Source organism: Chiroxiphia lanceolata, chromosome 10 (genome assembly GCF_009829145.1).
Source record: "Chiroxiphia lanceolata isolate bChiLan1 chromosome 10, bChiLan1.pri, whole genome shotgun sequence".
Taxonomy (NCBI): Eukaryota; Metazoa; Chordata; class Aves; order Passeriformes; family Pipridae; genus Chiroxiphia; species Chiroxiphia lanceolata.
In genome coordinates, this window is record NC_045646.1 from 520,035 (window position 1) to 545,440 (window position 25,406).

Sequence of the window (25,406 nt, forward strand, 5' to 3'; positions counted from 1 at the left end):
ACCCTCACCCCAAGAAGCCAACAGATAGCTCTGGGTAAGGAAAAAAAGGCATGGCTGTTTATTCCCAGGCTATAGGTGAGAGTGTGTTTCTGAACTACATTTTATTTCCTAATTGCAATTAAATAAACCATTTTTAATCAGAGTGGTTTAGCTTTGCAGATCTCAGCTACAGCCTTTCCCCTGCCCACCTGACTGGTGCTGCTCTTCAGCTCCTCTGATCAGCCAGACCTGCACTGTTGTCAGGTGTGAGAAGGGCAAGGCTGATGCCAGGACACAAACCCCAGGGACTATTTAAGGCAGAGAGAGGGGCAGATCTTGTTTGGCAAGGCCAGGTGTTCTCTGCTCTGTCCCACTCCCTGTTTTGAGGCTCATGACTGAAGACTGGCAGTTACAGGCTGTGAGAAGCCTCATGAAGGCAGGAATTCCTATATGAGTTCAGGAATAGGAATTCCTATAAGTCAAAGGTCAAGACTGAAAAATGAGAGGCTTTCTGGGTTGAAATGTTGGGAGGAGCCTGTTCTGCAGGTAAGGAAGCCTGAATGCTGCTCTGGGATGTTCTTGTTCACAGCAGAGGGAGTAAGAACCTTTTTAGCTGTTACACATTGTTTTACTTGCTGACCTTGCTAGGTGGGTCACATAAAATCAGAACTTCGTTTTCCTGTGTAAATTTAACTTGCATTAGAAGGCTTTTCTGCTATAGCTGTGCCAGAAAACGTGTAAAAATGTGGATTCTGGGGCTATGTGTGTGAAATGAAAAGATGTTGGGTTTGTGGAGAACTGGCATCAGTAAGGTGATGAAGGCAGAGGGGGTGGTCACTTGCTGGGACCTTTTAAAACCTTTGGCTCTAAATGATGGAATAATTTCCCTCTGAAATAGCATGTGAAGAGTTGTTTGGGAGGAGAAGGCATGTGAAAGTGTGGTATGGATTAAAAAGTGAAAAGTGGAGAGCCTAAACTTGTCATTTTCTCCTTTTTCTCCATTTGTATGTTCAGCAGAGTAATTCTCAACCTCCTTCAAGTGTAGAATACCTAATTAAAACTACTTTTAAAAGTTCTAATTCTCCTACTTGAGATCATTATGTTATAGCTGGGTAATGATCTCCCAGTGTCTGATCTGCTACTTTTGTCTTAATAACACTGTCTTGTGGCTTCTTTGATGGCTCACAGGGACTGCTGTGTGGCTGTTGGCTTTCAGAAGCTCTGGTCATGGCTATGTGCTTTGAAAAAATTAAATGCTCACTGACTGCCCTGCTTTGACCTCTGATGTGGATGTGGTGTGGTTTGACATTTAAAACACGTTGTGGTATCATTTATTAGATTGAACGTGTTTATTGTGCGTTCTGATTTAAAGTGGATCACCACAGGGAAAATCAAGGTCTCGTCCAAACAGCCCCAGATGAGGTTTCTGAAGTCTGTGTTGGTTAATTATGTTCCAGCACTGAGTAATAGTGTGCAGTTTCTTTCTCTGTGTCCTACAGACTAGTTGTCCAGGTTATGTTTAACCTCATACTTGTGCAGGAAAGTATTTGAACTCTTATACAAAGCAACGTGGCTCTGCAATTAAAAAAAAAAAAAGGATGTTTTTGTTTTTAACTGTAATGGTAAAAATGTCTGAAGTCTGATGAAGTGTATAAAGAAGTTCAGTGTAACACTGTGACACAATTTGAATACCTCATGTCTTGGGGAGCAGTGACCTGGGTAACATGAAGGGGAGCATCTGCTACTGAACTGGAATGACCATCTCTGGAATTCCCAGTAAACCCAGCAAAGGTGTTGGGTAAAGGTCTATGCTATTGACTTGCTGATTACAAGGAAAGTGGAAATTTTGATTTCATTATGTGACTAAAAGTATTTCTAGAACACTTTGAGCTTTATCCTTGGTGGGGTGGCTCTGAGCTATGGATGTATGGGCAACAGCACAGGTCCAGCTCCCTTGGCCCAGAAGCTCCTACAAACTTGTTTTTACCGGTGAATTCCCCTCCAATTCTGTGAATCCAAAGTCCAGTCTGACACATCCAATCAAGTTTACAGACTTATATTTGTAGTAGCATTTATTTACCTGGGAAGCCCTTTGGTGGTGGTTCTGCTCTAAGGCAGGGGTGGAGCAGGGCCTGGCCCCGACACAGGGGGATGTCTGTCAGCTCTGCCCCTGCTGTGGCTGTGGGGGATGGCACCATGGCTGGGGGGATTACTGGGATACGAGGGAGAGGGGAAGGAAATGCCATCACTGCACCAGCTATTCTGGCATAACCTGCTGCTCCTGAGCTGGATGGATGAGGCCAGGAGCTCGTCAGCAGTGCTGGGTGGACAAAAGATTTCTGTGTGGGGTACATGTAAGGCAAGAAGGGGCTGGTGGAGAGCAGAGTGTTTCCTTTCTGGTTCCCTAAGGGGCTGCTCTCGTGTTCTGTTTGGTTTGGAATGTGCTGTGTGTTTCAGACCTCACTGCTGGTCTGTGTCGGGACATCAGTCGGTTTGAATGTCCTTTCCATTACTGAATGTAACAGACTCTCCAAGGATGAATGCTGCAAACTACTCCAAAACACCATTTTCATCCATAAAACCTCCTATACAATATCCAACTGCTGTGCTGAAAGGCAAGAAATCTGATCAAAATACAATAAACCTCCCTTTATTTTCTCCACATCTTACTCCAGTTTCTTGTTTCCCTGCTGCTATTGGCAGAACCCTTAATGCAAATTCCATCCTTTTGGGAGCACGGGGGAGGGCACTGTGCTGGGACAGACCCTGATGCCACGCTGGGGGAGCCCCGTGCTCCTCACCTGCAGCCCCTGCCTGGCATTTCCAGGGGCAGGAGGTGCTGCAGGGTCCCCTGGGACACCTGGGCAAGCAGGGATCCTCTGCTTGCAGTCAGACACTGGGATTTGGGATTCCTTGCATTCAGCCCAGCATAATCTGGTTTTATTTATTCATTTTCTGTGAGGGATGTGGGATAGAGAGAGAACTTGGAAGCAACTCGACAGCCACTAAAATAAATGTTCTTTTCTGTTTATTCCTTGGCTTGCATCTGGAAATTAAATGTGCTGCGTTAGGAATCTCAAACTTTGACTGTCTTACCGAGTCCTTAATTGAATACAGGTCAAACCCAAAACCATGACTGACTTTTGTTGTTGCATTGGGCAAAACCACTGACTTTAGAGAGGCTGTAGGTAACTACATCACTGCTGTGCAAATAACCTTTACTTTGGTTAGGACATTGGCAATGGCTCTGGTTTTGAATGGCTGAAACAAGTACCTGCAAATAATCAGATCAATAAAGATTTTAATGCTGGTCTTGGGTAAAACTATAGTCAGTTGTAAATGCAGGCTGAGAGCTTTCTACTTAAACCTGGTAAGTCTCTGCTAAAAGCTGGTAATTCTTTTCCCTTTCCACAAAAGTTAGCTTAATGCTGCAATTTTTATATGAAGAAAATTGTTGAATCAAGCTGAAAGGAATGTGTCCTTAATTCTTTCAGCAGTTCTTGAGCTCCATGCTCAGCAGCTCTGTTCACAAACCCCAGTGATGTTGTTCTTATTTCTGCAACAACCTTTGCCTTATTTTCCTGCTTTCCAGCATTTTTTGGGATAAAGAGAAAATGCCTCTTTTCTCATTGCTGTCTCAGGCTGATGGTACTTGTCTAAAATATGTGCACAAACGATTTCCTGAGGAAGCTCAGCTCTGTAACACGACGTAACCTGGGCTTGTGCTGTAGTTATGAGCTGGAAACCTGTGGCCAAAAGCTGGTCTTGATCAAAGTCCAGCTGCTGGTTTGTCCTGCCGAGCTGTCCCTGCAACCCTGAGCCAGAGGGGACTTGTGAAATTAAATAGCTTTTAAAGCTCTGCCAACATATTAATAAAGCCTTGTTTATGTGCAAAGCACTTGGAAAAATAACTCTGTAAACACTGGATTTATTTGCAGTAAATGTTGTACTTAATCACAGAAGATTTTCATCTGAATTTGTGAACATTTTGCACATTTTTTCCTTTGTTTCATAGCAGAGAATCAGGCACTGGTTACCCATTGGAAGGAATGAGTGGGGGGTTTTAAAGCAGCTCCATGTCACTCCTCTTTTCTCTGTGCTCTAACTTGCACTTACATGCAGGTTGTACACAGTGGTGCATCCTTGTAGCAGCCTCAAAGCAGTGCTGACCTTTCTTCTCCTTCAAGGAGAGGAGGCTGTGTCCTTCAGAGCAGCCAAGGAAGGGAATTTTCCTAGTCAGTGTTTATAGATGAATAACCCAAAGCTGTATCCAGGCAAAGTGATTGGTTTTCCAGCATTTGAACTAAAGTAGCCCTTCCTTTTCTTGAAAATACCTTCAGAATTCCTTTTTCGCTGAAAGGAAAGAATGAAAAAGAACAACGTGGCTTCCTTCCTTTTTTAAAAGACTCAGTTATTCTGAATCCTTCCTGGAAAAACATTTTCTGATGCTGAGATTAGCCAAGATCAGAGAGTCACTGTCTGTGAGTACTTAGCTGTAAATTCACATGCTCTTGGCTCCTGGTTTGTTTTATCTCCTGTGTGTGTAACAGAAAGCCTTTGGCTTTGTTCTGGTTTTGCTGACAATGTGAGGTCCAAAATGACTTCACCAGAAGGATGTTATAGTCGTGGGATTAAAATGTGTGTTGGGCAAAACTGGCAGCTTCTGTGCACCACTGACCCTGTGCTGGCACAATGCATAACTGAAAATAACATTTTATTCCAGCGTGGGTCCTGTGTCAGTCCCGGAGAGGTAGCAAGTGTCTGTGAGGTTCCCACTGGGAGTTGCAGAGCTGGGGTTGCCCTGTGGGTCCCGGAGCAGCAAGGGATCAGGGACAAGGTGGGGAGCTCCGGCAGACCCCAGCCCTTGGGAGGGTTCACCCTGCTGACTCAAACAGCCCTGAGAAAGCTGCTGCTGCCTCGGCTGAGCTTTGCCCATGGAGTGCCAGCCCTGAGGGGATGGTGGGTCCCTTTCCCGTGTCTGTGTGTGCTCGTGGTGGCTGCATGTTTGAACATCCCACCAGTGTCTTACCAGGAACATCTCTGGGCTGCTGGTGCTGCTTTCCAAGCAATGCAAACACCTCCTGGGGCAGTGAATGAAGCACTGACTCTGGTGGAGACCCACAGCAACCCATGACTGACAGTGCCTGTGCCAGGCTCTGAGCCCCGGGTGCCTCCAGGGCAGGCAGGTTCTGCAGGGGCTGCTCTGGCCCAGGAGGGGCACCCTCTTCTCTCTGATCCCTCTCTGATATTAAAAGAATAAGAAACATCTGACAGAGAGGCCATGTAGCTCAAATCTTTTAAATGCAGGTCCTTTGGAGCGAGTGGTGTACAAACAGAGATCTGGAGTTTTCTTGTTGAAACATCTGACACTTGTGCTGAGCCTCTGCTCCACCTGGCATTCTTCTATGGGTGGTCTCATGTTGGCTTTTCCCTTCCCCCTTCTAATAGTGGTTCAGCTCTAAACCAAAGTAGTGCCACAGGGCTTTCTCTGCTCCTGCTGGAGAGTTTTCCCTTGTGACTACATGTAGGAAATACCTGGTTGGTTGTGTATGAGCTGGATTTAATTTCTAGGTCATGGTGAGCAGGGATGAGGGACCAAATTTTGATCCAATGATGACATGGGTAAACTCCCACTGATTTCCAAGGACTGAATTGGCTGTAGAGGGTGGAATCTTGCAAATCCAAGTGCCTCTGACAAACACATTTGGCTCACATTCTGCCAGCACTCCATTATTTTTTTCCCCAATTCAGATGTTTATGTAAGTGCTTGTTGGCTTGAGAGGCTGAATGTGTCTGGGTATATTTGAGGGTATAAATGACATTAAACATATCTAGAAAATACCATCAGCTCTACTCAGCTGGAGGAGTCTTACAAAGATCTTATACCCTTGTCTCAGAGTCCTGCTCCTCTGGTTTCCCCTGGCTGGGAGGATGCAGGTTTCTTGTATGAGTTCCCACAGCTGCCACCTCACAGCCCCCAAGGGCTTAACCCTGCTGACCTCACATCCCAGGTGAGCCTGAAATGGCAGTGGGTTTTTTTCAGGGCACTTAAATTTATGGTGGGCAGAAATGCTCTGAGACTAAACCCCCATGTCATATGGATGAATGATTTTTTGAAGCAAGAGGAGTACAAATATTAGTGGCACATGTCTGTAATAAGCAGTGCAAACCAAATTTGGGGACAGAACCACCCCTGAAGGTCCTGCAGTGCAGTACTGAGACTGTGATTTGTTTATCCTTATACTGAGAAAAGCAGCTGTTGTGGTTTAAGCCCCAGCCAAAACCAGCACAGCAGTGTGTGTGCAACAGTTTTTACAATTTTATTCCATGTACTAAAAAACCAGTAAAATATTTCTGTACAGCTCTGAGAGGAGCACTCACCTCAGGGAAACGTGCTTTCAGCAGCAGGAGTATAGGAATGACACATGGTGGAAAACACAAAACCAAACATAAACACCTTCCATAGACCAGGGAGCTCAAGGAACTGCCTGAACGTGCAAATGTCTGGTGTTGTGTGTGACTGCCAGAACAGCCTCTGAAATGGGACACACGAATACGAGGGGGTTTGCATTGAAAGCTCCACAAGTCTCTTTCTGCAGATCATGTGTGGTCAGCAACGCTGGTGCCCTGCAGAGGGAGTTTTACCTTCATTATGGGAACGTTTAACCTGCATTTCCTTTCTGACGTGGCTCAACAAGGGGATGTGGAAGTTTCTCCTGTTGTTCTGGATGGACAGACTGTTCTTTGCTATTTTCCTGTTCACCAGTATTATGAGCTGTAGTTGTGTTAACACCAAAACACTGTATGGAAGCAGAAGCCAGCAGGGAGTTCAGGAACACTGGACGTGACGTGCTCTCACACTTGTCAAGCCACTGCACTGAACAGTGTGGCCTCAATGAGGCTTCCTCCTCTCTGCTTTCCCAAACATCTAAAGCTATCCTGTTTCTCAGGGTCTTTTCCAACCTGAAGGATTCCATGTGCATGTGGTGGAAGCCCCTTGCCTGTGACCACGGGCGTGTTACTGGCCCAGCGCTGGCACCAGAGCGAGGGGATGGTGGGGATGAGCATCAGGTGTCCTCTGCATGGGGATCTCTGAGGGGTCTGTCCACGTCCCACTGCCCTCTCCTTGCACTGCAGAGAAGGACAGCCCCCAACATCCCATGATGATTTCCCTCCTGAGCTGGTGGAAAGGAACAGAAGGAGGGAACCTTTTCCACCTGCACAGACAGGTTGTGTTTAAATTGTGGGTGCCATTAGGAGGCCGTGTTACATTTCTGGCTGTGGTTTTTGAAATAACTCTTACTGCAAGACCAAGACAAGCCAGGGAGCCTGAGTGACAGGTCAACTGATGGGCTCATTCCCAGAGATGTAGTTTCCCTGGCTTGGATGGCTGACTGGGAGCTCACTCTCAGTTCTGATTTCTGCTGAAAATCTGGCAAAGGGCAGTGCTGACCTTGCAGAAGCGTTCAGTCCTGCAGGGGATAAGGAAAGGGTCAGACACCCAGGACCTGGCTCTCTTGGTCTGTGGAAGAAGCTGAGACCATTTTCCTCTCCCTGTGGGACCCAGGCTGCCCAGACCGTGCCGGGTCCCTGCCTGGGGGGAGGTGAAGCTCCTCTCCCAGAAAAACCCCCTGCCCTGGGTCAGGTCCCCTCCTGGACACCAGGAGGCTGCTGTGGGTGGGCAGTGGGGCCAGGCTGTGCCTGAGGCCGCTGTGCTGAGGGGCCACTCAGCTCCTGGACGTGCTGCCAGAGCTCCGTGGGCTCCTCGTCAGCGCTGGTTTGTGAGGACCACTGGGATAAACTGGCTCCAACAGCTAAAGCTGGAATTTGTTTCTAGCCAGAAAGAATTCAGTCCATGGAAAAACCGTAAAAGTTTCTGGTTGTGGCAGGATTACAGCAGGGCTGACAGTGAAAGTTCCTGTTTGGAGCAGGATTACAGCAGAAATGAAGTTTCTCAGGAACTCAGATTTTCCACTCAAATACACGCTGATAATTATATATTTGCCTCTTTGTGGCTTGAAGTCAGACTCCTCCTGAAGTTGATTTTTCTGTTTTGTAGAAGCTAAATCTTCCGTAATTTATATTTTTATCATTTTAAAGACACACTTTTCCTTGTAAAATTGCATTTTATTACAGCTCACAGAACAGCAGACCAAGGTATTTTTACTTCAGAATTTGGTGTATTGTCTGTATCACTCAGAATTACTCTGATTCAAACCTGGCAGCTGTGTGTCACTGCCAAGGGGTGAACCTCCTCCTCTCCATGAACTGTGGCACAGGTACATGGTTCACCCTGGGGACGTGTTTGCTGGCTGCTGTGGAAGCTGGATGAGGTCCCAAACTAACATACTTAGTGCAGGCCTCCCAGAATCCCTTTTTTCCCAGGATCTAGCAGCTGCCTGTGTTCCCTGTGCCCTGCTGCCTGGGTGGTCACACAGCTCCTGCTCCCTCAGCATCCCGGGAGCACAGGGGTGCAGTTGTGGTTGTGGCTTCATTACATGTCCCAAGGAGCTTCCTGAGGCCACCAGCCTGTGATGGGCTGGGGCAAGAAACCCTGGTTGTTGGTCACTGCCATTACTTAAGAAGTAAGGGCTGTGGTTTTTTAACCTGACACCATTTGTGTTCTGAGACTGTTTCTATGAAGGTTTTGGTAAACCCTTTTGTCCAGTCCTTGGTGAAATCCCAGCAGAAATCTGTCTTGTTAATATTCCGATTGTCCTCCTCAGCTCTGTTGGTTATTGGCAAATGTTGTGGATTCTCTTGCAGCTTTTTAATGTTTTTACACATGAGAAAACGGTGGGATGCACTTCCCAAAGTACTTTCATAAGTGATAGGGCCACAAGGTGAGACCTGCCAGGGAATCTGCAGGCACTGACACTCAGGTTTGCCTTTGTCACTCAGTCTGTGCAAAGCAATGAGTCAGTTCCCAGCCCTTCCAACGCTTTCCCGCAGGCAAAACACAGTCTTGGAAATGATTTAATATTTAGAGAAGTAGTTTGAGAGTTATTTGCTTAGCTTGCACTACTGTTATTAAAGTCAGAGGTTTTTAAAGGTTTTAGTGAGTTATAATTACAGATGGTTTTCACTTCTAAACACCTGGGGGGGCACAGGGACTGGCTCTGTGCAATGGGGAAACCTCAGCCACAGCAGGGAGGAGCCTCGGGGACTTGGGTGCTTTGCAATTGCAAATCCCCTGCAGTGGCTTCAGAATCACAGAATCCCTGAGATTGGAAAAGCCTCCCCAGACCATCAAGTCCCCCCTGTGCCCCATCCCCTCCTTGTCCCCCAGCCCAGAGCACTGAGTGCCACGGCCAGGCCTTCCTGGGACACCTCCAGGGGTGGGGACTCCAAACCTCCCTGGGCAGCCCTTCCAGTGTCTAACAACCCATCCCGTGAGGAAATTCTTCCTGAGGTCCAACCTGAGCCTCCCTGGCACAGCTTGAGGCCGTTTCCTCTGGTCCTGTTGCCGGTAGCCTGGGAGAAGAGGATGACCCTCACCTTGTGACACACTCACCTTGTGACACCCTCCTGTCAGGTAGAAATTTCAGCTTCAACTTGAAAAAATTGAGTCTTGCTGGAGGCTGAGCAGGATCCTGTAGCAGCACTGCAACCTGCTGGGCACTGCAGGTGCTTTAAAGCTTAATAAAAGTCTCTGTAACGAACCTTCAGTTAATAAACACTAACAATCAGTTACTGCAAATCCATGTCCTTAATGCTTATTAAAAGTATTTGACATGCAACACCTCTCAGAATTATTGTGAGGCCAAACCCCATGTCTCCATTCTAAGCACTCACTGAGAGCAAGAAACAAACTGCCCACTGAACACAGGTGTATTACCTGTTTCTGGTGGGCAGAGTGTGTATTGACATCACTCTGCTTTCACAAGGGGTTTTCCCCCAGTACTGTCTACTGAGGTCACACATTTTCTGCTTTGGTTTTAAATGGTTTGAATTTTAACATCAACTAAATACTTTCTGCAATGTTTTCTTCTAGTTTTCATACAGCTTTGGTGGATTGATAGATGGAGCTACTGTAAATGGCCCTGCCTTGAATCCTCACTCCTAGACCTCATGTGGTGGGATCGTTCTGGGAGGGGTTTCTGTTGGCTCAGCTCTGAGCAGTCAGAAGTGATCTACAATCCCAAATGCCTCACAGGGTGTTTTGAGAAAACACATGGGTGGTATCTGGTATGACCATGGACACTGAGCTCTGCTGAGGAGCTGTTCAGAACCATTCTGTGTCCCCTCACACGTTAACGTTCCCTGCTCATCTCAGGGTGATGAGTGAACATCAGATGGTTGATTTGAGCAGCCAATATTCTGTGGTGATTGCAGCTTATTCAAACCTCTGTGGCCTGGACTTCCCTGAGATTTCCAGTGCTCCTCAGCTCCAGCCTGGCTGCACATGCTGGTTCAGGATGTCTGGGTCTGGCTGAGAATGGATGTGAGAAACAAAAGGAGGGGGGCAGAATATGTCCCCAAATTAGGACACTGGGAGTTCAAGTTTTCAGTTTTGTGCTTCGTTTTAGCTGAATGACCGTTTTTATTTGTCATAACAAGAATGTACTAACGTGAGGTTTGCTTTAAAATCGCTTTTATTGGGAAATAACCTTTCACTACGACAATCTTTGGAAACAAGATGAAACCTTCAAGTTTGCCAGTTCTGTGACTATGTCACACATGTGAGACCTGTGGGACATGCAACTACTGCTCAAACTCTGGTGCTTTTGAGTGTCATTGTGACTGGAGGTTGGCAGCAGCCGGCAGTGACAGCTCCATGGCACTGAGCTGTGCTACACCAGCCCCCACGGGCAGGGAAACATCCCGGGATCCCAGGGGGCCGCTCCACCATCCTATAATGGTGATGGTAGTGCTGGGTGCTAGCACAGAATGGACCTTCCGTTGGCACAAATGGGATGTGACCCACGGTTCTTCAGAATATGAAGATCTTCCAGAGATCATTAAGATGATTTTACCCCCATCTGAGTGTCATAACTTACCCTGGCTGAGTCCCCACTTTTCTGGTGGAAATAGAGAGTGTTTAAATCCCTCCATCCAGCACTGCTGGAGGGATGGCTCCAGGGGATGGATAATTGGTAGCACAATGTTTTTAGCTTGCTTTAACCTTTCTATTACAAATACAAATGCCGAGTATTTGTGGCACTTTGGCCAAACCTTCTCTTGCATAAAGAAATGTCTCCGGGGTCTTTTGTGTCGGTGTCTCCAGCAGCTGGTGAGAATTTACCCCTGGTTGTTTTCCTTTCCCTCTCCTATTCACAAAAGGAACAAATTAAGAAAGTCGAGATTTTCTGCTTACAAAATGAAAGAAACAACTTTATAGACATGAGGTCTGGGCAGCAGTTTGGGCTTTGTTTTGTGCAGCAGGACTTGCTTATGCAAGGGACAGCCTTTGGCAGGGCCCTGTGGAGAGGTGGGCACAGGGCACCTCCTGCAGCACTGGGAGAAACAGCTTTGGGGAGAAATAGAATTAAAAATACATAGGGGGGGAGAAACATGAATTACACCTTCATGAGAGGCAAATTGTTTCCCAAAAATCCACACCTTACCTAAGACACTGGACTTGTTCAGCACAAGTCATGTAATGAATTTTAGGCTGAGAAATACTATCTAAAACGGTAATATCTGCAAAAGATATTTTTAAAACATTTTCTTTGCTGCTCTCTTCAATTTAACAGTTCTCAGCCTGATCTGAAGTGCAGTTAGCTGTGATCAGGGTAGGCAGCATGTGACAGAGCTGACAAATACTGGGGTCAGATTTGTGGTATTGCAAAATGTGCTGCCTACAAACATTCTTGTGAGGGTAAAATGGGAAATAAAAAATTGGCAGTAATATGGGAAAAGGGATGTCCAGAGCCAAGGCTCAAGGACTGATGCTTTCAGTGTGTGTTGTTTCATGTTCCATTTTATTTAATGTCTTTGTTTATGAATCAAATTGTAATTTGAAGAACAGACCATGTGCTTTCTCTTGGTCCATGTGCAGTACTCCAGCTCAGCTGGAGAAGCTGTGAGCCCCTGGTTTGGATAACATCTCTCCTGTTCCTCACCCTTTACAAGCCCAGTGACTCTGCAATCCCAAAGCATTGCTGATTTCAGAATTAAGCTTTAAACATGTGTTTCTGCTGCATACATGTGTACATTCACAAAGTCAGAGGCATGTTTGAGTAAACAAATCCAAACCCTCTCATGCTGCAAACATTTCCCAAATGTCTCTTCCTCTTCACGGTCTCTCAGGTGGTCAATCCCCTTCCCAGGTGGCTGCCTTGGCCTTACATTTTATCAGAATTGCTTCAATTTTGTATAAGATTCCTGCTGATTGTCTACAAGGTCCCTTCTCTGCCAGTCTCTGTTCCCCTGGGACGGCAAATCTAACTCCAGCAATCTGCTGCTGGATCCTGAATTCAGGAATTGTGCTTATTGTTGTAAAAATGGGAAACTGTGTGAGACTAGAACTGCGTGAACATTGAGAAGCTGGGAATGAGAGGTGTGAGCTGGATGGAATTCTCGCTATAAGTCTGGGTTTCTTAAATTATTTTGACCTCTGAAACTTAAGGTAGGACAGGAGTCAGTGGAGGTGGTTGGGAGTGTGGGTAGATCCTGGTTCTCTGTGTGCTCAGTGAGGGGGTTTCTGTCCTGATCTGCCTCCAGAGCAGTCGCTGTGTTGGTTCAGAGTGAGAGGCTCTGGTGCAGTTGTGCACCCAGCAAGCAGCTCTGCTCCTCTGAGCCTGTTGCTTCACTTGGGAGAGGAACAGCAAAGAGCAAAACTGTTGCTGCCTTCCTGCCAAACAGTAGAAAGTTGTATGTTTGTGAACAAGATTTCGTTTTGAAAGCATCGAAGCAGAACACTGACTTATTTCAAATCTCCTCTTATCCTGATGATAATGTGCTATTCAGACTGAGCTGGGAGATGTTTTATTGGCTACTTTAATGTCTTCATGAAACCATCTTGTTTCTGGAGCTGCTGCTTTGTCACGTCTTCAGAAATACTGCATGTGCTAAACTTCAGTTTATTTAAGCTTCAGAGAATTGCTTTTCTCAGTTCAGGGTATGAATGTATTGTCAAATAAGACATTTGTTTCCATTTATACAACTTGCAATTTGGTAATAAGCAACAGATGGAAAAGCAGTATCCAAATTCTCTTGTTTAAAATGTCTTATGGATTTCGTTTTGTAAAAGCAGGCCAGTTCCAAGTCCTGCAAATGCCATTAAAAAGTACACATAGCAATAATGAAGAAAGACAACAGAAATACCTGAAACTTAGTGAAGTGATATGAAATGTAGTACTGGCTTCTGAATATCAACCCAAAAGCTGTTTCAGGGTTCAAGGGGTGTTCTCAGCTGGTCTGACTGTACTGACCAGTTGGTGGGTGTTCATCAGAGGCTTTAAAGGGCAGAATAAGTAGTTTTTGCTTTTTACTACAAGGTTGTAACTTGATTGATCAAAGGCAAATGTGGACAACATTCAGTGGCAGCAGTGCTGTGCTGTGGCCTTTCCTCTGTTCTTGAGGTGACAGTCACAGCCTGTCCCTGTCCTCCCTGGAGGGAAGGATGGACAGAACTGGTGTTCCTGTTCCTCACCGGGTTTCGAGGGCCCTCGGGTACCCTGGTTTGGTGGAATGGAAACCGTCTGCAGGGCTGCACTGCCTCCCTGTGGCTTCTCCCTTCATTCCCAAAATACTGTATTGGGATGAAACTGTGCCTGTTGCACAGTGAGGCCACCCTGGCACCCCGGGGGTACTGTCACTGCCAGGGGCACCCCGGGGGTGCTGTCACTGCCAGGAGCACTCCTCTGTCCAGCGACTGCCACACCAGGGACGTGCCCAGCTCACAGGGCAATGCAGGACACCTAAACTCAGGGCAGGTTTAGGCTGGGTATTGGGAAATAATTGTTGCCTGGAAGGGTTGCCCAGCCCTGGCACAGCTGCCCAGAGCAGTGCTGGAACCCCCATCCCTGGGGGATTTAACAGATGTGTAGCTGTGGCACTTGGGGACGTGGGTCAGTGGTGGCCTTGGCAGTGCTGGGGAAGGGTTGGACTCGATGGTCTGGGGGCTTTTCCTACCTGAATGATTCTGTGACAGACAAGGCAAGGGCTGGGAATGCTGTGATATTACAGCAAGTGGAACTGCAATAGAGGTGTAAGAGAGCTGCAGAGGGATTGCTGTTACAAACAGATGTAAGTTATAAACCCCGATTAGTGTTACAACCAAGATGTAAGGTTATAAGCTCACATATTTCTCCTTTCCAAACCACACCTTGAAAACTCAATCTGATATTTTTAGCCCAGATGACTTATTCAGGTGGCAGGTCAGCACCTGAGCAAGTCCCTGCCAGTGTCTCCATGGCTGAGCACTATGTGGTGACAGGCAATCCCAGCCCTGACTGTCCTGACATGGAGCACAGGGCTCAGGGGGTGCTGGCTCTGGGCAGGGTGATGTGCTGGCTGCTCTTCTTCCCACTGCAGTTTTAACCTTGGCTTTAGTCTGCTTAACTTTGCATTAAGTTTTTTCTGAAATGCCAGTAGCTTGGAATCCATGGAAATGCAGAAGTTGGCAAGGAGGGCATGCTGCATGGCTCTTGGTATGCTGTGAGGAGGAAGAGCAGAAAAATGGGGTTTCATCATCATATAATCATAGAATGGTTTGGGCTGGAGGGGATAGTAAAGATTATTTCATTCCAACCCCCTGCTATGGGCAGGGAAAACTTCTGCTAGACCAGGTTGCTCCAAGCCCTGTTCAACCTTATCTAACAAAATTAAATAAAGAGGGAAAAGACTAAACCAAGTGTTTGTTTGCTTTAGAACATTCTGAGCAGTGGGAAAGTAGATGATATGCAGCAAACCAGCAGTGGTGGGTGCTGGTGCTGGCTCTGGAGAGTGCTGGCAGTGTGGAGGCTGGTGCTGGGTGTGGCACTGAGGGTGGTCACTGCATGGCACTGAGCTGGAGTTTAATGATCACGTGTTTCATTTGACACCCCATCCCTTGTCCAAGAGGGGTCTTGTGCTGTCCCAGCTGGCCCCTTTGACCGAAAGGGATCTAATAAAATTGGCATCAGGGCATTCCCATATTACATGTGATGCTTTAGGGTTCCCTTGGGTAAATGGTGAGTTTAGTTTATGATTCCCTTTATCTGGGAGTGTTGTGGGTTAGGGAAGGCTGCTGGGGTGGTTCACGGGAGGGCAGAGGGCTGGATCTGCCAGCAGATGAGATGCTGGTCTCTGAAGGCTAAGCACTGTGAGCTCCTGCCTAAGCTGAAGGTGACCTCAGGGCAGGGACAGAGCAGAGCCCAGGCTGCCATTGCACAGCTGTGCTTCTAGCTTGAGACCAGCATGGAAGGAGAGGGGGAACCTTCCTTAAGTGCAACAAAATAAAGCACCGGTTTTGTGGTGGTTCCAGGTCTGGCCATGTCTTCCCCTGTCCTGTTTTCCCGTGCCAGAGCAGTGGTCACACAGAGCAGCTGTCCTGGGAGCTCCTGCCACTGCTGGTGAGGGGCAGGGCAGGAGAGGGCTTTGTCCTCCTTTCCCCATCACCAAGCTGTGCCTTCTCTTCCTGTGTGACCTGAAATCTGGTTCCTTTACCTGCGTTTTACCTCAGAGCCCTCGAGAAAAGGTCTGAGCTGTGCAAAAGAGGAGATGGGTTTGCTGGTCTGTGTCCAGCCCTGCGTGTACACAGGAGTCTGCTGCTGGAACCCAGGCACTGTGCCAGGCTGGGCTCACCTGTCCCTTTTCTCAGCACTGGTGTGGCCTCCAGGGCAGGTGAAGCGACCACAGAGCAGTGTTCTCTTGGTTTCGCTGGAGTGGGTCAAGAATATTGTGTTTAACCAGCTGCTGTGCTGCACAAGGACTGAGGAGGGAGCACAGGGTGTCTTGTCCTGACTGAGGAGGAGAGCACAGATGGAGTTTAAAAACACTTGAATAGTTTGGAGGTACCCAGAACTTAAAGCAAATGTCTGAAAGTTTGACTAAGGTCTGCTTCTCCTCTGTGTTTGGGCTGGTGGCAGATGGTTCATCTTGAAGCCTTCTGTGATGTTTTGTGCTCTGCTCCCCCAGTGGATGCTCCAGCCCCACGGGCTGCTCAGTGTGAGGGCACAGGGATGTGGTGCTTTGCTGTTGGGAGAACTTCAGCAGAAGAAATAACTCAAATTTTAAACTGAAAAGGTAAACCCCCTCAATTATCTCTAAAGCAGGGTTCCTGGGGCTGCAGCTGTTCTGTTCACCCTCACACCCCCTCCCCCTTCCCCCCCCCCGTGTGTGTGCCTGCAGTTGTGGTGTTTCCTTGGTGAAATTATTACCTGTTTAAATTGACTCCTCCCCGTCCACCCTCTGCAGAAGTGGCGGCCTCTGGGGGATGCACAGAAATCTCTTAATGCTGAGAACAGTGGCAATTAAATCTGATCTGTCAAATATTAGCCAGAAGCCCTGCCCTGTAAAAGACTGTTTTATCTGCCAACCCTACTATTGCACAAGGGGCTGGTGTGTTGTGTGAGCCAAAGGTGCCTTTGCCAGGGCAGGAGGTGCCGGTTCCTGCCTGAGGAGTGGCAGTGGGTCAGGTGCTGCCAGGGGCTGATCCCACCAGGCATCCCTGGGAGCTGGGCTCTTGTCGAGCCACTGCCCCAGGGGGCATAACTGTGCCCAGGGCTCTGGTTGAGCTGCTGCCCTCCAGAGCGGCTCCTGAATGTCCAACCCATGTATCTGGGTGTCACCGTGTGCAGCTCACAGCCACATCCTGCTCCTCGTTTCTCAACAGCTCTGCCCTGCAGAGTCCTGGGGCTGGCCGCTGCCGCCACGGGCAGGGACGGGGCGCTGGGTGTGCAGCCTCACTGCTTAATTCGGGCTGGGCACGCCAGCTCGGTCACTCCCAGCGGCTGCACGCCTTGCTGGGGAAACATGTTTTCTTGGGAGCCACAAAGGGGAGTAACCTCTGCCCCGTGTGATCCGACGAGAAATCACTCCCTGGCCGGGACTCAAACAAAACACGGGATTAACTTTGCCCTGTGCTGACTTGTGGCCGCTCGCAGTCGGTGAGAGCTGCAGCCATGGGGGCCAAGCTGCTCTGCCTCCTTCTCCTGCCAGCCCTGCTCGCCTACTACATCTACACCCCCCTGCCCGCGGAGCTGGCACAGCCCTGGAGAGTGATGGTCCTCTGTACCCCCTTCAGGGCCGTGGGGCACCTGGTGAGTGGTGCAGGGCTGCCTGGGGAGGGCTGGGGAGCAGGGGGGGTTCTCGTGGAGGCACGGCAATACATAGGTGCATATGTTTGTGGTAGTACACTGAGGGAAGGACTGTATTAGATGAAACTCAGCATTAAACTTACTGCAACTATGATAGATCTAAGAATAGAAAAGATTTAATTTTGCAATCTTGAGAAAAGGCCATTTGGAGTAACTGGAATATGATGTTGGGTGTGACCACAGCCTGACGAGCACAGATGAGTTTCTTTTGCTTCACAGTCCTGTGCAGCTGAAGCACTACTGCTCGAATCATTCTGCTTCTCAGCCCCTGTGTACTGAGATCCCTCGGCAGTGCTGGGTGTCAGGGGAGGGAAAACTAGAGCTGCTCCTAAATACTATTGATTTTTGTGGTTTCATGGAAATCTACTGACAGAATGAGCCTGAAAACTACACCAAAGTAATTACAGGGGTGATAGTGCTAGAGCATGTAGAGATTAAGCCATATGTACATAAAAATAAAACTTCTTTTGATACCACTGTGATCTTGCCTATGTAAAAATGGTCTCTAGCTCCTGAGTGCAGAGCTGTGTGTCACAGCCTGGACAGGTGCTGGTGTTACACCCTGGCCAGTATTTATTGCCAGCATGGTCTGTGTGTCCCTCTGGGCTATTTTAACATGTACGACATGCCTGGTTTCTGCTTCACTTCAGGCACGTTACAGACCCTTCCAGCACGTGGAAGTGGTCTGTGAAGCTGCACATCGTGTGTAAATAATGGTGCTGGAGCTCCCACCTCTGAGGTGCAGTAACTGGGAGCTGGTTTGAACCCAGGCTGTCCTTGCTGTACAATGTGTCTGCAGCAGTGTGACTGAAACCTAAAAACAAGGTCAAAGATGAAGGTTTGGGGGGAGGAAGAGGGCTGAATGTTGCAAACATCTTCCTGGGTGGCTACAAGTGTTGTGAGGCTGCTTTTCTTTTTGCACAATAAGATCTGTTAAGAGAGGGGTCTAAGGAGCCAGGAGAGAAGCTGCTGGGTTTGCTGGGGGGATGCTGCTGGAAGGCTGGGCTGCTGCAGCCACCAGCACCCGGGCTGCTGGCTCCAAAGGGCACTAGGTTGGCTTTGCCTTTTCTGTCACTCCAGTTGCAATGTAGTGGGTGTGATTCTCAGAAGTCCTTGAGAGACACTGCATTTATGATTTTCTAGTGGAGACAAGGGTACACAGCTTTTTGGGATGTCTTCTAAACATCACTCTGGAGTGTATCTAAAAGCCACTGTTGATGTCCAGAGCCATCTCTGTGAGGCAGCCCTTGTCAGCAGGGGAGACTTTATTAGGGTTGTCCAGCCAGCAGGGGTGAGGGATGAGGGTTTTTTTGGTGTGTATTATGGACTCTTTGCTGCCCTCTCTTTTTTTTTTTTTTTTTTTTTGAGGGGGGGGGTGAGATGGTGGAGATGTAAAGGGGTGGGAAAGAATCTGTAGTCTGCACTGTTGATGTGCTGTGTTGCTGCTTCCTCTCCCAAATCTCCTGCTGGAGGGGACCTGCAAGGAGGGTCCGTGCCTGGGGAGCTCATTGCCTGGGCACCCCAGGCCCGCTGGCTGGGTCAGACTGTCGCCCTTGGCACAGCAGTGCCAGAGCAGGAGTGCTGTCTGTGTGCTGGTGGATCATGTGTTGTCACTGGCACACGGAGCTGGCGTCTCTGGAGCTGCTGTCCCAGCTGCCTGGGAAGCCTGAGCCCGTTCCCCACAGTGCTGCTGTGGGCAGGCATTTTGTAACTCTGCTCTGATCTCCTGTGGAACCTTAACCCCAAGGGGCTTGGATGGAGACAGCCACAGCCTCCCTGGAGCTGCACTGTTGTAAATTAGATTTGGGGCAGCTCTAAATTATTCTAAATATATCCTGGGCGGTCAACTGCTTACAGGGCAGTGACTCGTGGTCACTCGTGGTAGGTCTGCAGAGGGGACCCTGCTTTAGTCTTTGAGTTTGAACACAGGGAGCAAACTGCTGCCCTCGAGCACTCCTGAGCAGCAGAGTCCTCTCTGAGCTCACAAAAGGATGTGCCAGGAGCACCATGAAGTGGCAAATCTCCCTCCCCTGTGCTGTGGTGGGTTCTGGGGAGCCCCCAGCCCAGCAGCCCCGCCGGGGTGTGCCCAGCCCGCCCCTCTGTGCCGGTCCCACTGCAGCAGGGAGCCTGGGAATGTCTCCCTTTGCCTGGGAATGTCTCCCTTTGCCTGTCCATGTCCCATGGCCCTGCGCTGCCGAGCTGGGGAACAGCCTCCAACAATGCACCAACCACTTGCTTTGGTGCTTGAGCAGAAGATGCTTCAGGTATTTTGGGAAGTGCTCCATGCCCTCGGTTGAAACGTGAAGAAAGTATAAAGTGCAAGTCAGTGTCTTTGCTGTGGTTCTGTGATGTCCTCCCAAAGCTCCCTCTCACTCCTCAGAAGCACTGAAACCCAGACTCAAGTCTTTTCCAGCCCCACTCACAAACTGGCTGATGGGGAGCTTCTCTGGATGGTGTCCCATCTAGAGCATCACCCCTTGGGATAACTCAGCTGCTGAAAGTCATGAGGGTGCTCTGCCTGCCCAGGCACAGCCAGGCTCCCCTCCTCCTCCTCCATATATTTGGGAGTTTTGTTCTTTCTGCTCTGCTCCTTTATGGAAGAGGGAGGAAGTGACTGTGGAAAATGCATGAGGATCCCAAACCCCAAAGTGGTTGGTTTTTCTGTTAACCTGTGACACCCTGTAATCTCACACTGGGACAATGAGGATTTTCATATGAGAGCATGATTTCCTTTCATTTCCATAGGATAATGGCCTGGAAACCGCAGGCAGCAGCTCAGTGGTTTTCCACAATGCAAATTGTCCAGTTGTGGAAAACACAACTGTGCAAGTGCTGAAAATCCTCAGTGCTGGGGCTCAGGGAATTCCTTTCACCATGGGGGTTTCACAAGCTCAGTGGAATCACAGCAGGGCTCACTTTGACAGATATATTTGTTTTTTCAAGACACTAATCCTGGGGGAAAAGGCAACAGTTGAGAAATATTTACATAAACTATGTAAATGTTGTGGCTAAAACTGCAGTTCTGGCACACACGTGTTTGTTTTTGTGGAGCTGAAGGCAAGGACCTGTGTTTCCCTTTGTGGTGTGCCAGGGACTGCCCACTCATCTCCATCCCAATTCCAACTCAGTGGGATTGGCAGGGCTCCTCCTGGCACCACCTGCTCCAAGCCTTCAGAGAGAGGTGACTGGTGAAATGTGGTGACACTGGCTGTCAGGTACTGTAAGTAAGGGCTGAGCTCTGTGCTCTTGGAAAAAAAATACAGCAAGCAAACCAAGCAGGGGCAGACTGTCTGACTTACACCATCAAAGTCTGAATGCTAGAGCTTACACCTGTCAGCAGGTGATCCGGTACAGTGGGGGGGCTTCACATTCTTCCTGAGGAGCATAAAGCCTTCTCGTGGAAGCCAAAATTCCAACAGAGTCTGCACCAGGCTCAGCTGTTTTATTTCTTTTTAAACTCAAACCTGCTCTGAGTTTCATCTGTTTGCACCTTCAGATAATGTGTAAGAACTTGGCTTTGTTACTTAACTGTTTCTGTTGTGATGTGATGAGGCAGGGAGGAGGCTGGGGTGGAAGGTGGGTTGTGTCATGTCACCTGGGGCAGTGGTGGAGGAGCCGGGCTACTGGTTCTGGCAGTGGCACAGTGGCCGTGGGTGGCTCTGTGCAGTGTGATCCCTGTGACACCCCCACGCCATGCTGGTGCCAGTGGTGCCATTCCCACGCCATGCTGGTGCCTGTGGCAGGCACAGGAGCTGTGGGTGGCATTGGTGGCTCTGTGCAGTGTGATCCCTGTGCCATCCCTACATCATTATGGTGCCTGTGGTGGGCACAGGAGTTGTGGGTGGCTGTTGGTGGCTCTCTGTGGGTGGCTGTTGGTGGCTCTCTGTGGGTGGCTGTTGGTGGCTCTCTGTGGCACGATCCCTGTGCTGGTGGGTCACTGAGCTGGTCACTCTGCTGTGGAGGTGACCCACATAAACACTGAGCACAAGTCTGAGTGCAGGTACAAAGCAGCAGCCCCGGTGCCAGCGCTGGGCTCTGCCCCAGCTGGGCAGCAATGCCACAGAGTGAGCGACCGGCACCGAGTGCTCCTTTCAGTGCCAAGTTCCCATCAGATGGACACACCCGAGCCTGTTGTCGTGACCTACACAGCAACTTCACGGGCTGGCACAGAGCATCGAGTGCTCTGTGGAGATTTAATCTGAGAGTAACTGAGGCTGCACTGAAAGCACCGTTTGCCCTTGTCTTTAGTCCGCGGTGCTGGATCTGCTGGGGCTGATGCACTACATGGAGGGCCTGAGGCTGATCACAGCTGTCGAGACCATCGTGGTCACATCCGATGAAAACGTCACTGTGACAGACACCGAGTTCAACAACGTCCCCGTCCTCCTGTACCTGCCCAAGAGGGCACCTGACAGGCTGAGGAGGGCCATGGTCTACTTCCACGGTGGGGGGTGGTGCCTGGGAGACGCAGGTAAGTGCTTTTCCCTTGGTGCCAGGGGTCTGTGTGGAAGATCTCAACAGCCCGTGTCAAGCGCTGCCTTTTGTTTTATGGGACTTAACACAGGGGAGGGTCAGGGAACTGGTGTGTCAAGAGTTAAAAGCAGGTGGAGGTTTGGGAAAGTCACCTGAAAGCTTCTGCCAAGAGGAGCATCAGGCTGTGTGTGTGTCCGTTCTCACAAGTACTGGGGTGTATTCCAGTGACTTGTTTCATTTCAGGCATGAAATCCTATGATCACACCTCACGGCGAACTTCAAACGAGCTGGATGCTGTCGTGGTGTCAGTCAAGTAAGAAAGAGTCTCCTTCCAGATGGGATGAGGGTTTGGAATAAATTGTTTCTATTAATATAATTTTGCAATACCTCTGTCTTTGGTCATGTGTCTTCCTGCTGGCTATAAGCACTTGTGAACTGAGGCTATCAGGGTGGCAGTGGTGAATTGTGGTTGGTGGCTACTTTGGCTTTATGAAGATGGGGGGTACTGGAATACTGGACTGTCCTGAATAGACTGTTCCCACTTCTCTGGGCGCAGAACTAACAAACATGCCCCAGCTCAGGCAGACATCAGCGAGCCCTTCTCTTTGTTAATAGCAGGGACTGACACACCTCTCTTGCCTCCACAGCTACAGGCTGGCCCCTGAGCACCGCTTCCCGGTGCCGTTTGAAGACGTGTACTCAGCGACCAAGTTCTTCCTGCAGAGCAGTGTCCTGGCCCGGTACGGGGTGGACCCTGCACGGGTCTGTGTCGCAGGGGACAGCGCGGGGGGCAACCTGGCTGCGGCTGTGGCACAACAGGTACGACTAAAGCCTGGGCTGCAAGCCCAGAATAGTTATTTTTGTCATTTCACGGCTGCTAATAAACATTTCAGCTCAAAGCACGTGCAGCTCTCGTGGTCTGTGCACACGGGACGTCCCACAGCCCACGGGAGCCAATGTGCCTGAGCCACTCAAGGGCAGCAGAGGAGCTTTGGTGTCATCCAGACCTTTATACCCTAAATAAGGCTCTCTCCCTCTAATTGGGGCATACATCACGCTAACCTTAAGCACATATTGACTGGTCTAGGTATGGTGTTTGAAAAGGGAATTTTAACAATTTGGCTCATAAAGATGTAAATAGCAGGGTAAAAAAAACCAACCAAACAAAAAACCCTCACTAAGTGTTCCAGTGTCTGATCACACAGTTCAGTGCCTTTTGCACTTCTCACTCAAGATTATTAAAAAAAGCCAACATGGTGTTGTTGCTCTCTTGAGAACTTGTTTGGATTGTAATGGATCTCACTGGGAACACTGGTGAATTTGCTGTGGATGCTGAAGGCAGAAGCTGAGGGAGAAAATGGAAGATTTATTAGTGAAGAGGGGAAAAGAATGACATGTAAGAAATGTTAGCGTTCAATTCATCACATTTTATTTGTCACATCTCTAAAATGCACAGAATTGCAGTTGCTTGAGTTGTAACACCTCAGGGCTAAAAACCAACCAGGTGGATAAGCTCCAAATTGTGGGAAATTATTAAAGGAGATTCAGAAACGTGAAATTTTCATGATATAAGAACAGAAAATTTCTGCAGTTATAGAAAAAACATCGATTACTACTTCAGAAAGCATTAAGGCCTCCAAAAGAGTATTTCCCAAATATTGTTATCCTTCAACATAAGAAATAAAACGAAATTGTATTTGATGTTTGTGAATTTTTAGCACAGGACATTGTTTTAGGTGACCTGTCTATGGATTCAGAATTTCTTTACTCTGTTCTGGTTTTATTGATTTTATTTTGCTCGTGTTGTGAAATGAGCGTCTTATTTCCTTACTTCGGATCTTTTGTCAGTGTGAGAGAGCCAGCACTCTCACTGACTCTTTGAAATTATCTGGTTTCTTCTACAGCTGTTGGAGGACCCTGAAGTCAAAACGAAGCTCAAAGCCCAAGTTTTGCTCTACCCTGCTCTGCAGGCCCTGGACCTGGACCTGCCGTCCTACCGAGACAACGCCAACAAGCCCCTGCTGTCCAGGTCGCTCATGGTCAGGTTCTGGAGCGAGTATTTCACGTCGGACCCCTCTCTGAGGGAGGCGATGGCCTCCAACAGGCACGTCCCCGCTGAGGCGGGGCACCTGCTGCACTTTGTGAACTGGAGCCGGCTGCTGCCCGCGGGGATGCGCCAGGGGCACGTGTACGCGGCCCCCCCCGCCGGGCAGCGCGGCGCTGGCACGGCGGTACCCCGGGTTCCTGGACCCGCGGGCGGCCCCGCTGCTGGGCAGCGATGCCCGGCTGCGCCAGCTGCCCCCCACCTACATCCTGACCTGCGAGCACGACGTGCTGCGGGACGACGGTGCCATGTACGCGCAGCGGCTGCGCGACGCCGGCGTCAGCGTCACCCACGACCACGTGCGGGACGCCTTCCACGGGGCCCTCCTGTTCACCTCGTGGCCCTTCGAGCTGGCCCTGGGCCACCGGCTCTTCAACAGATACCTGCAGTGGTTGAAGGAGAACCTCTGAGCCGCCCCACGTCTGCCAGGCGTGGCCGAGGACGCCGGGGCTGTGCCAGCTCTGGGCCGTGTGTGCCATGGCCAAGGTGCTCTGCAATGCTCTGCAATGCTGGGACCGGAGCGTTTATCACTCTGATTCTGATCTGAGCATTCTTCCAGTGCTGTCTGAGCCTCAAACCTGCCGGGACTGCCCTGGGCTTCCCCTCCTGGCCCTGCAGCCTCTGGCACTTGGTGTCTTGTCTCTGTTGCTGCTTCTTTCTTCCTATCACAACACCTTCATACCACAGGCACGTGCCAGTGGGCCAGGTCACTGTGGGCACATGGGAGGCGCTTGGTGGCTGCTTTCTCCCTGTCCCTCACGGCTCCTGTTTCCCATGGGATGTACCAGCAAGGCCCTGCTGCTGCCAGGGGTGATGGGATGAAGGGGGCACCAGGACCAGGTGCCAGGCAGCTGGTGGGACCCACCCGTCACAGGCAGTGGCTGGGCTGGGGCTGCTGTCCCTACCCAGCAAGGCTCCAGGGAAGCACTTGGAAACCCAGTGGGATGGCTGAAAAATTGTGCAAGTGTTTTGGGGTTTGGGGGGGGATTGTTAAATTTTTTTTAAAAAAGCACCTGTCTTACTCATACTCACTTTCTTTAATCCTTGAACTAGCAGGAAATAGTGCAACAAACCAGCACTGGATTTTCATCAGGAAAAGGGAAGCTGTGAAGGTCCCAGCCTTACAATAGCACTGCTGCATGGTCCATGCTCTCCTTATCTGATAGGTCATGTACTATGTGTTCTAATTGTCCTTAAAATTGTCTGGTAGTTTTTACATATGATCTTTTTAAAGTAAAATTACCTTAGTAGCTTTATAGGTTTGAAAAAGAGTTCAGCTTTCTGTGTGGAACAAATAACCTGTGTGTAAATGTTTTGTGTGCTAAATATAAACCCTAAAACTTTGAAGCATGAATACGGGGGTTGGCTCTTGGTTTAAGATAATCAAACCATGGCCATGTACTTTGTGTATCCTGCTTTTCTTTTGCATAAAAGACACTGAATCTTCAATAATTCTGGGTTATTTTTTCCTGAGTGTGTGCAGCCTGGTCAGATGGAATGTGTATGGGATGATTGCTGTGCTTTTCATCTTTTTTAAGCTGAGTATAAAAATTAAACTAGTCTTTGATTACAATGCAATGTGCTTTGTCACTCAAGTGTCCCAT

The 25,406-nt window shown here is 49.0% G+C and overlaps 1 protein-coding gene across 1 annotated transcript; it reads left to right on the top strand.

The window, feature by feature from the left end:
* Nucleotides 1–16,818: 16,818 nt before the first annotated feature.
* AADAC (arylacetamide deacetylase) lies at nt 16,819–24,322 on the top strand. Its single transcript, XM_032698273.1, is given in 6 exon segments — nt 16,819–17,168; nt 21,474–21,696; nt 21,942–22,011; nt 22,346–22,517; nt 23,603–23,905; nt 23,907–24,322. Coding segments are annotated over 6 exon segments (1,212 nt in total). The 5' UTR covers nt 16,819–17,030; the 3' UTR covers nt 24,213–24,322.
* Nucleotides 24,323–25,406: the final 1,084 nt, after the last annotated feature.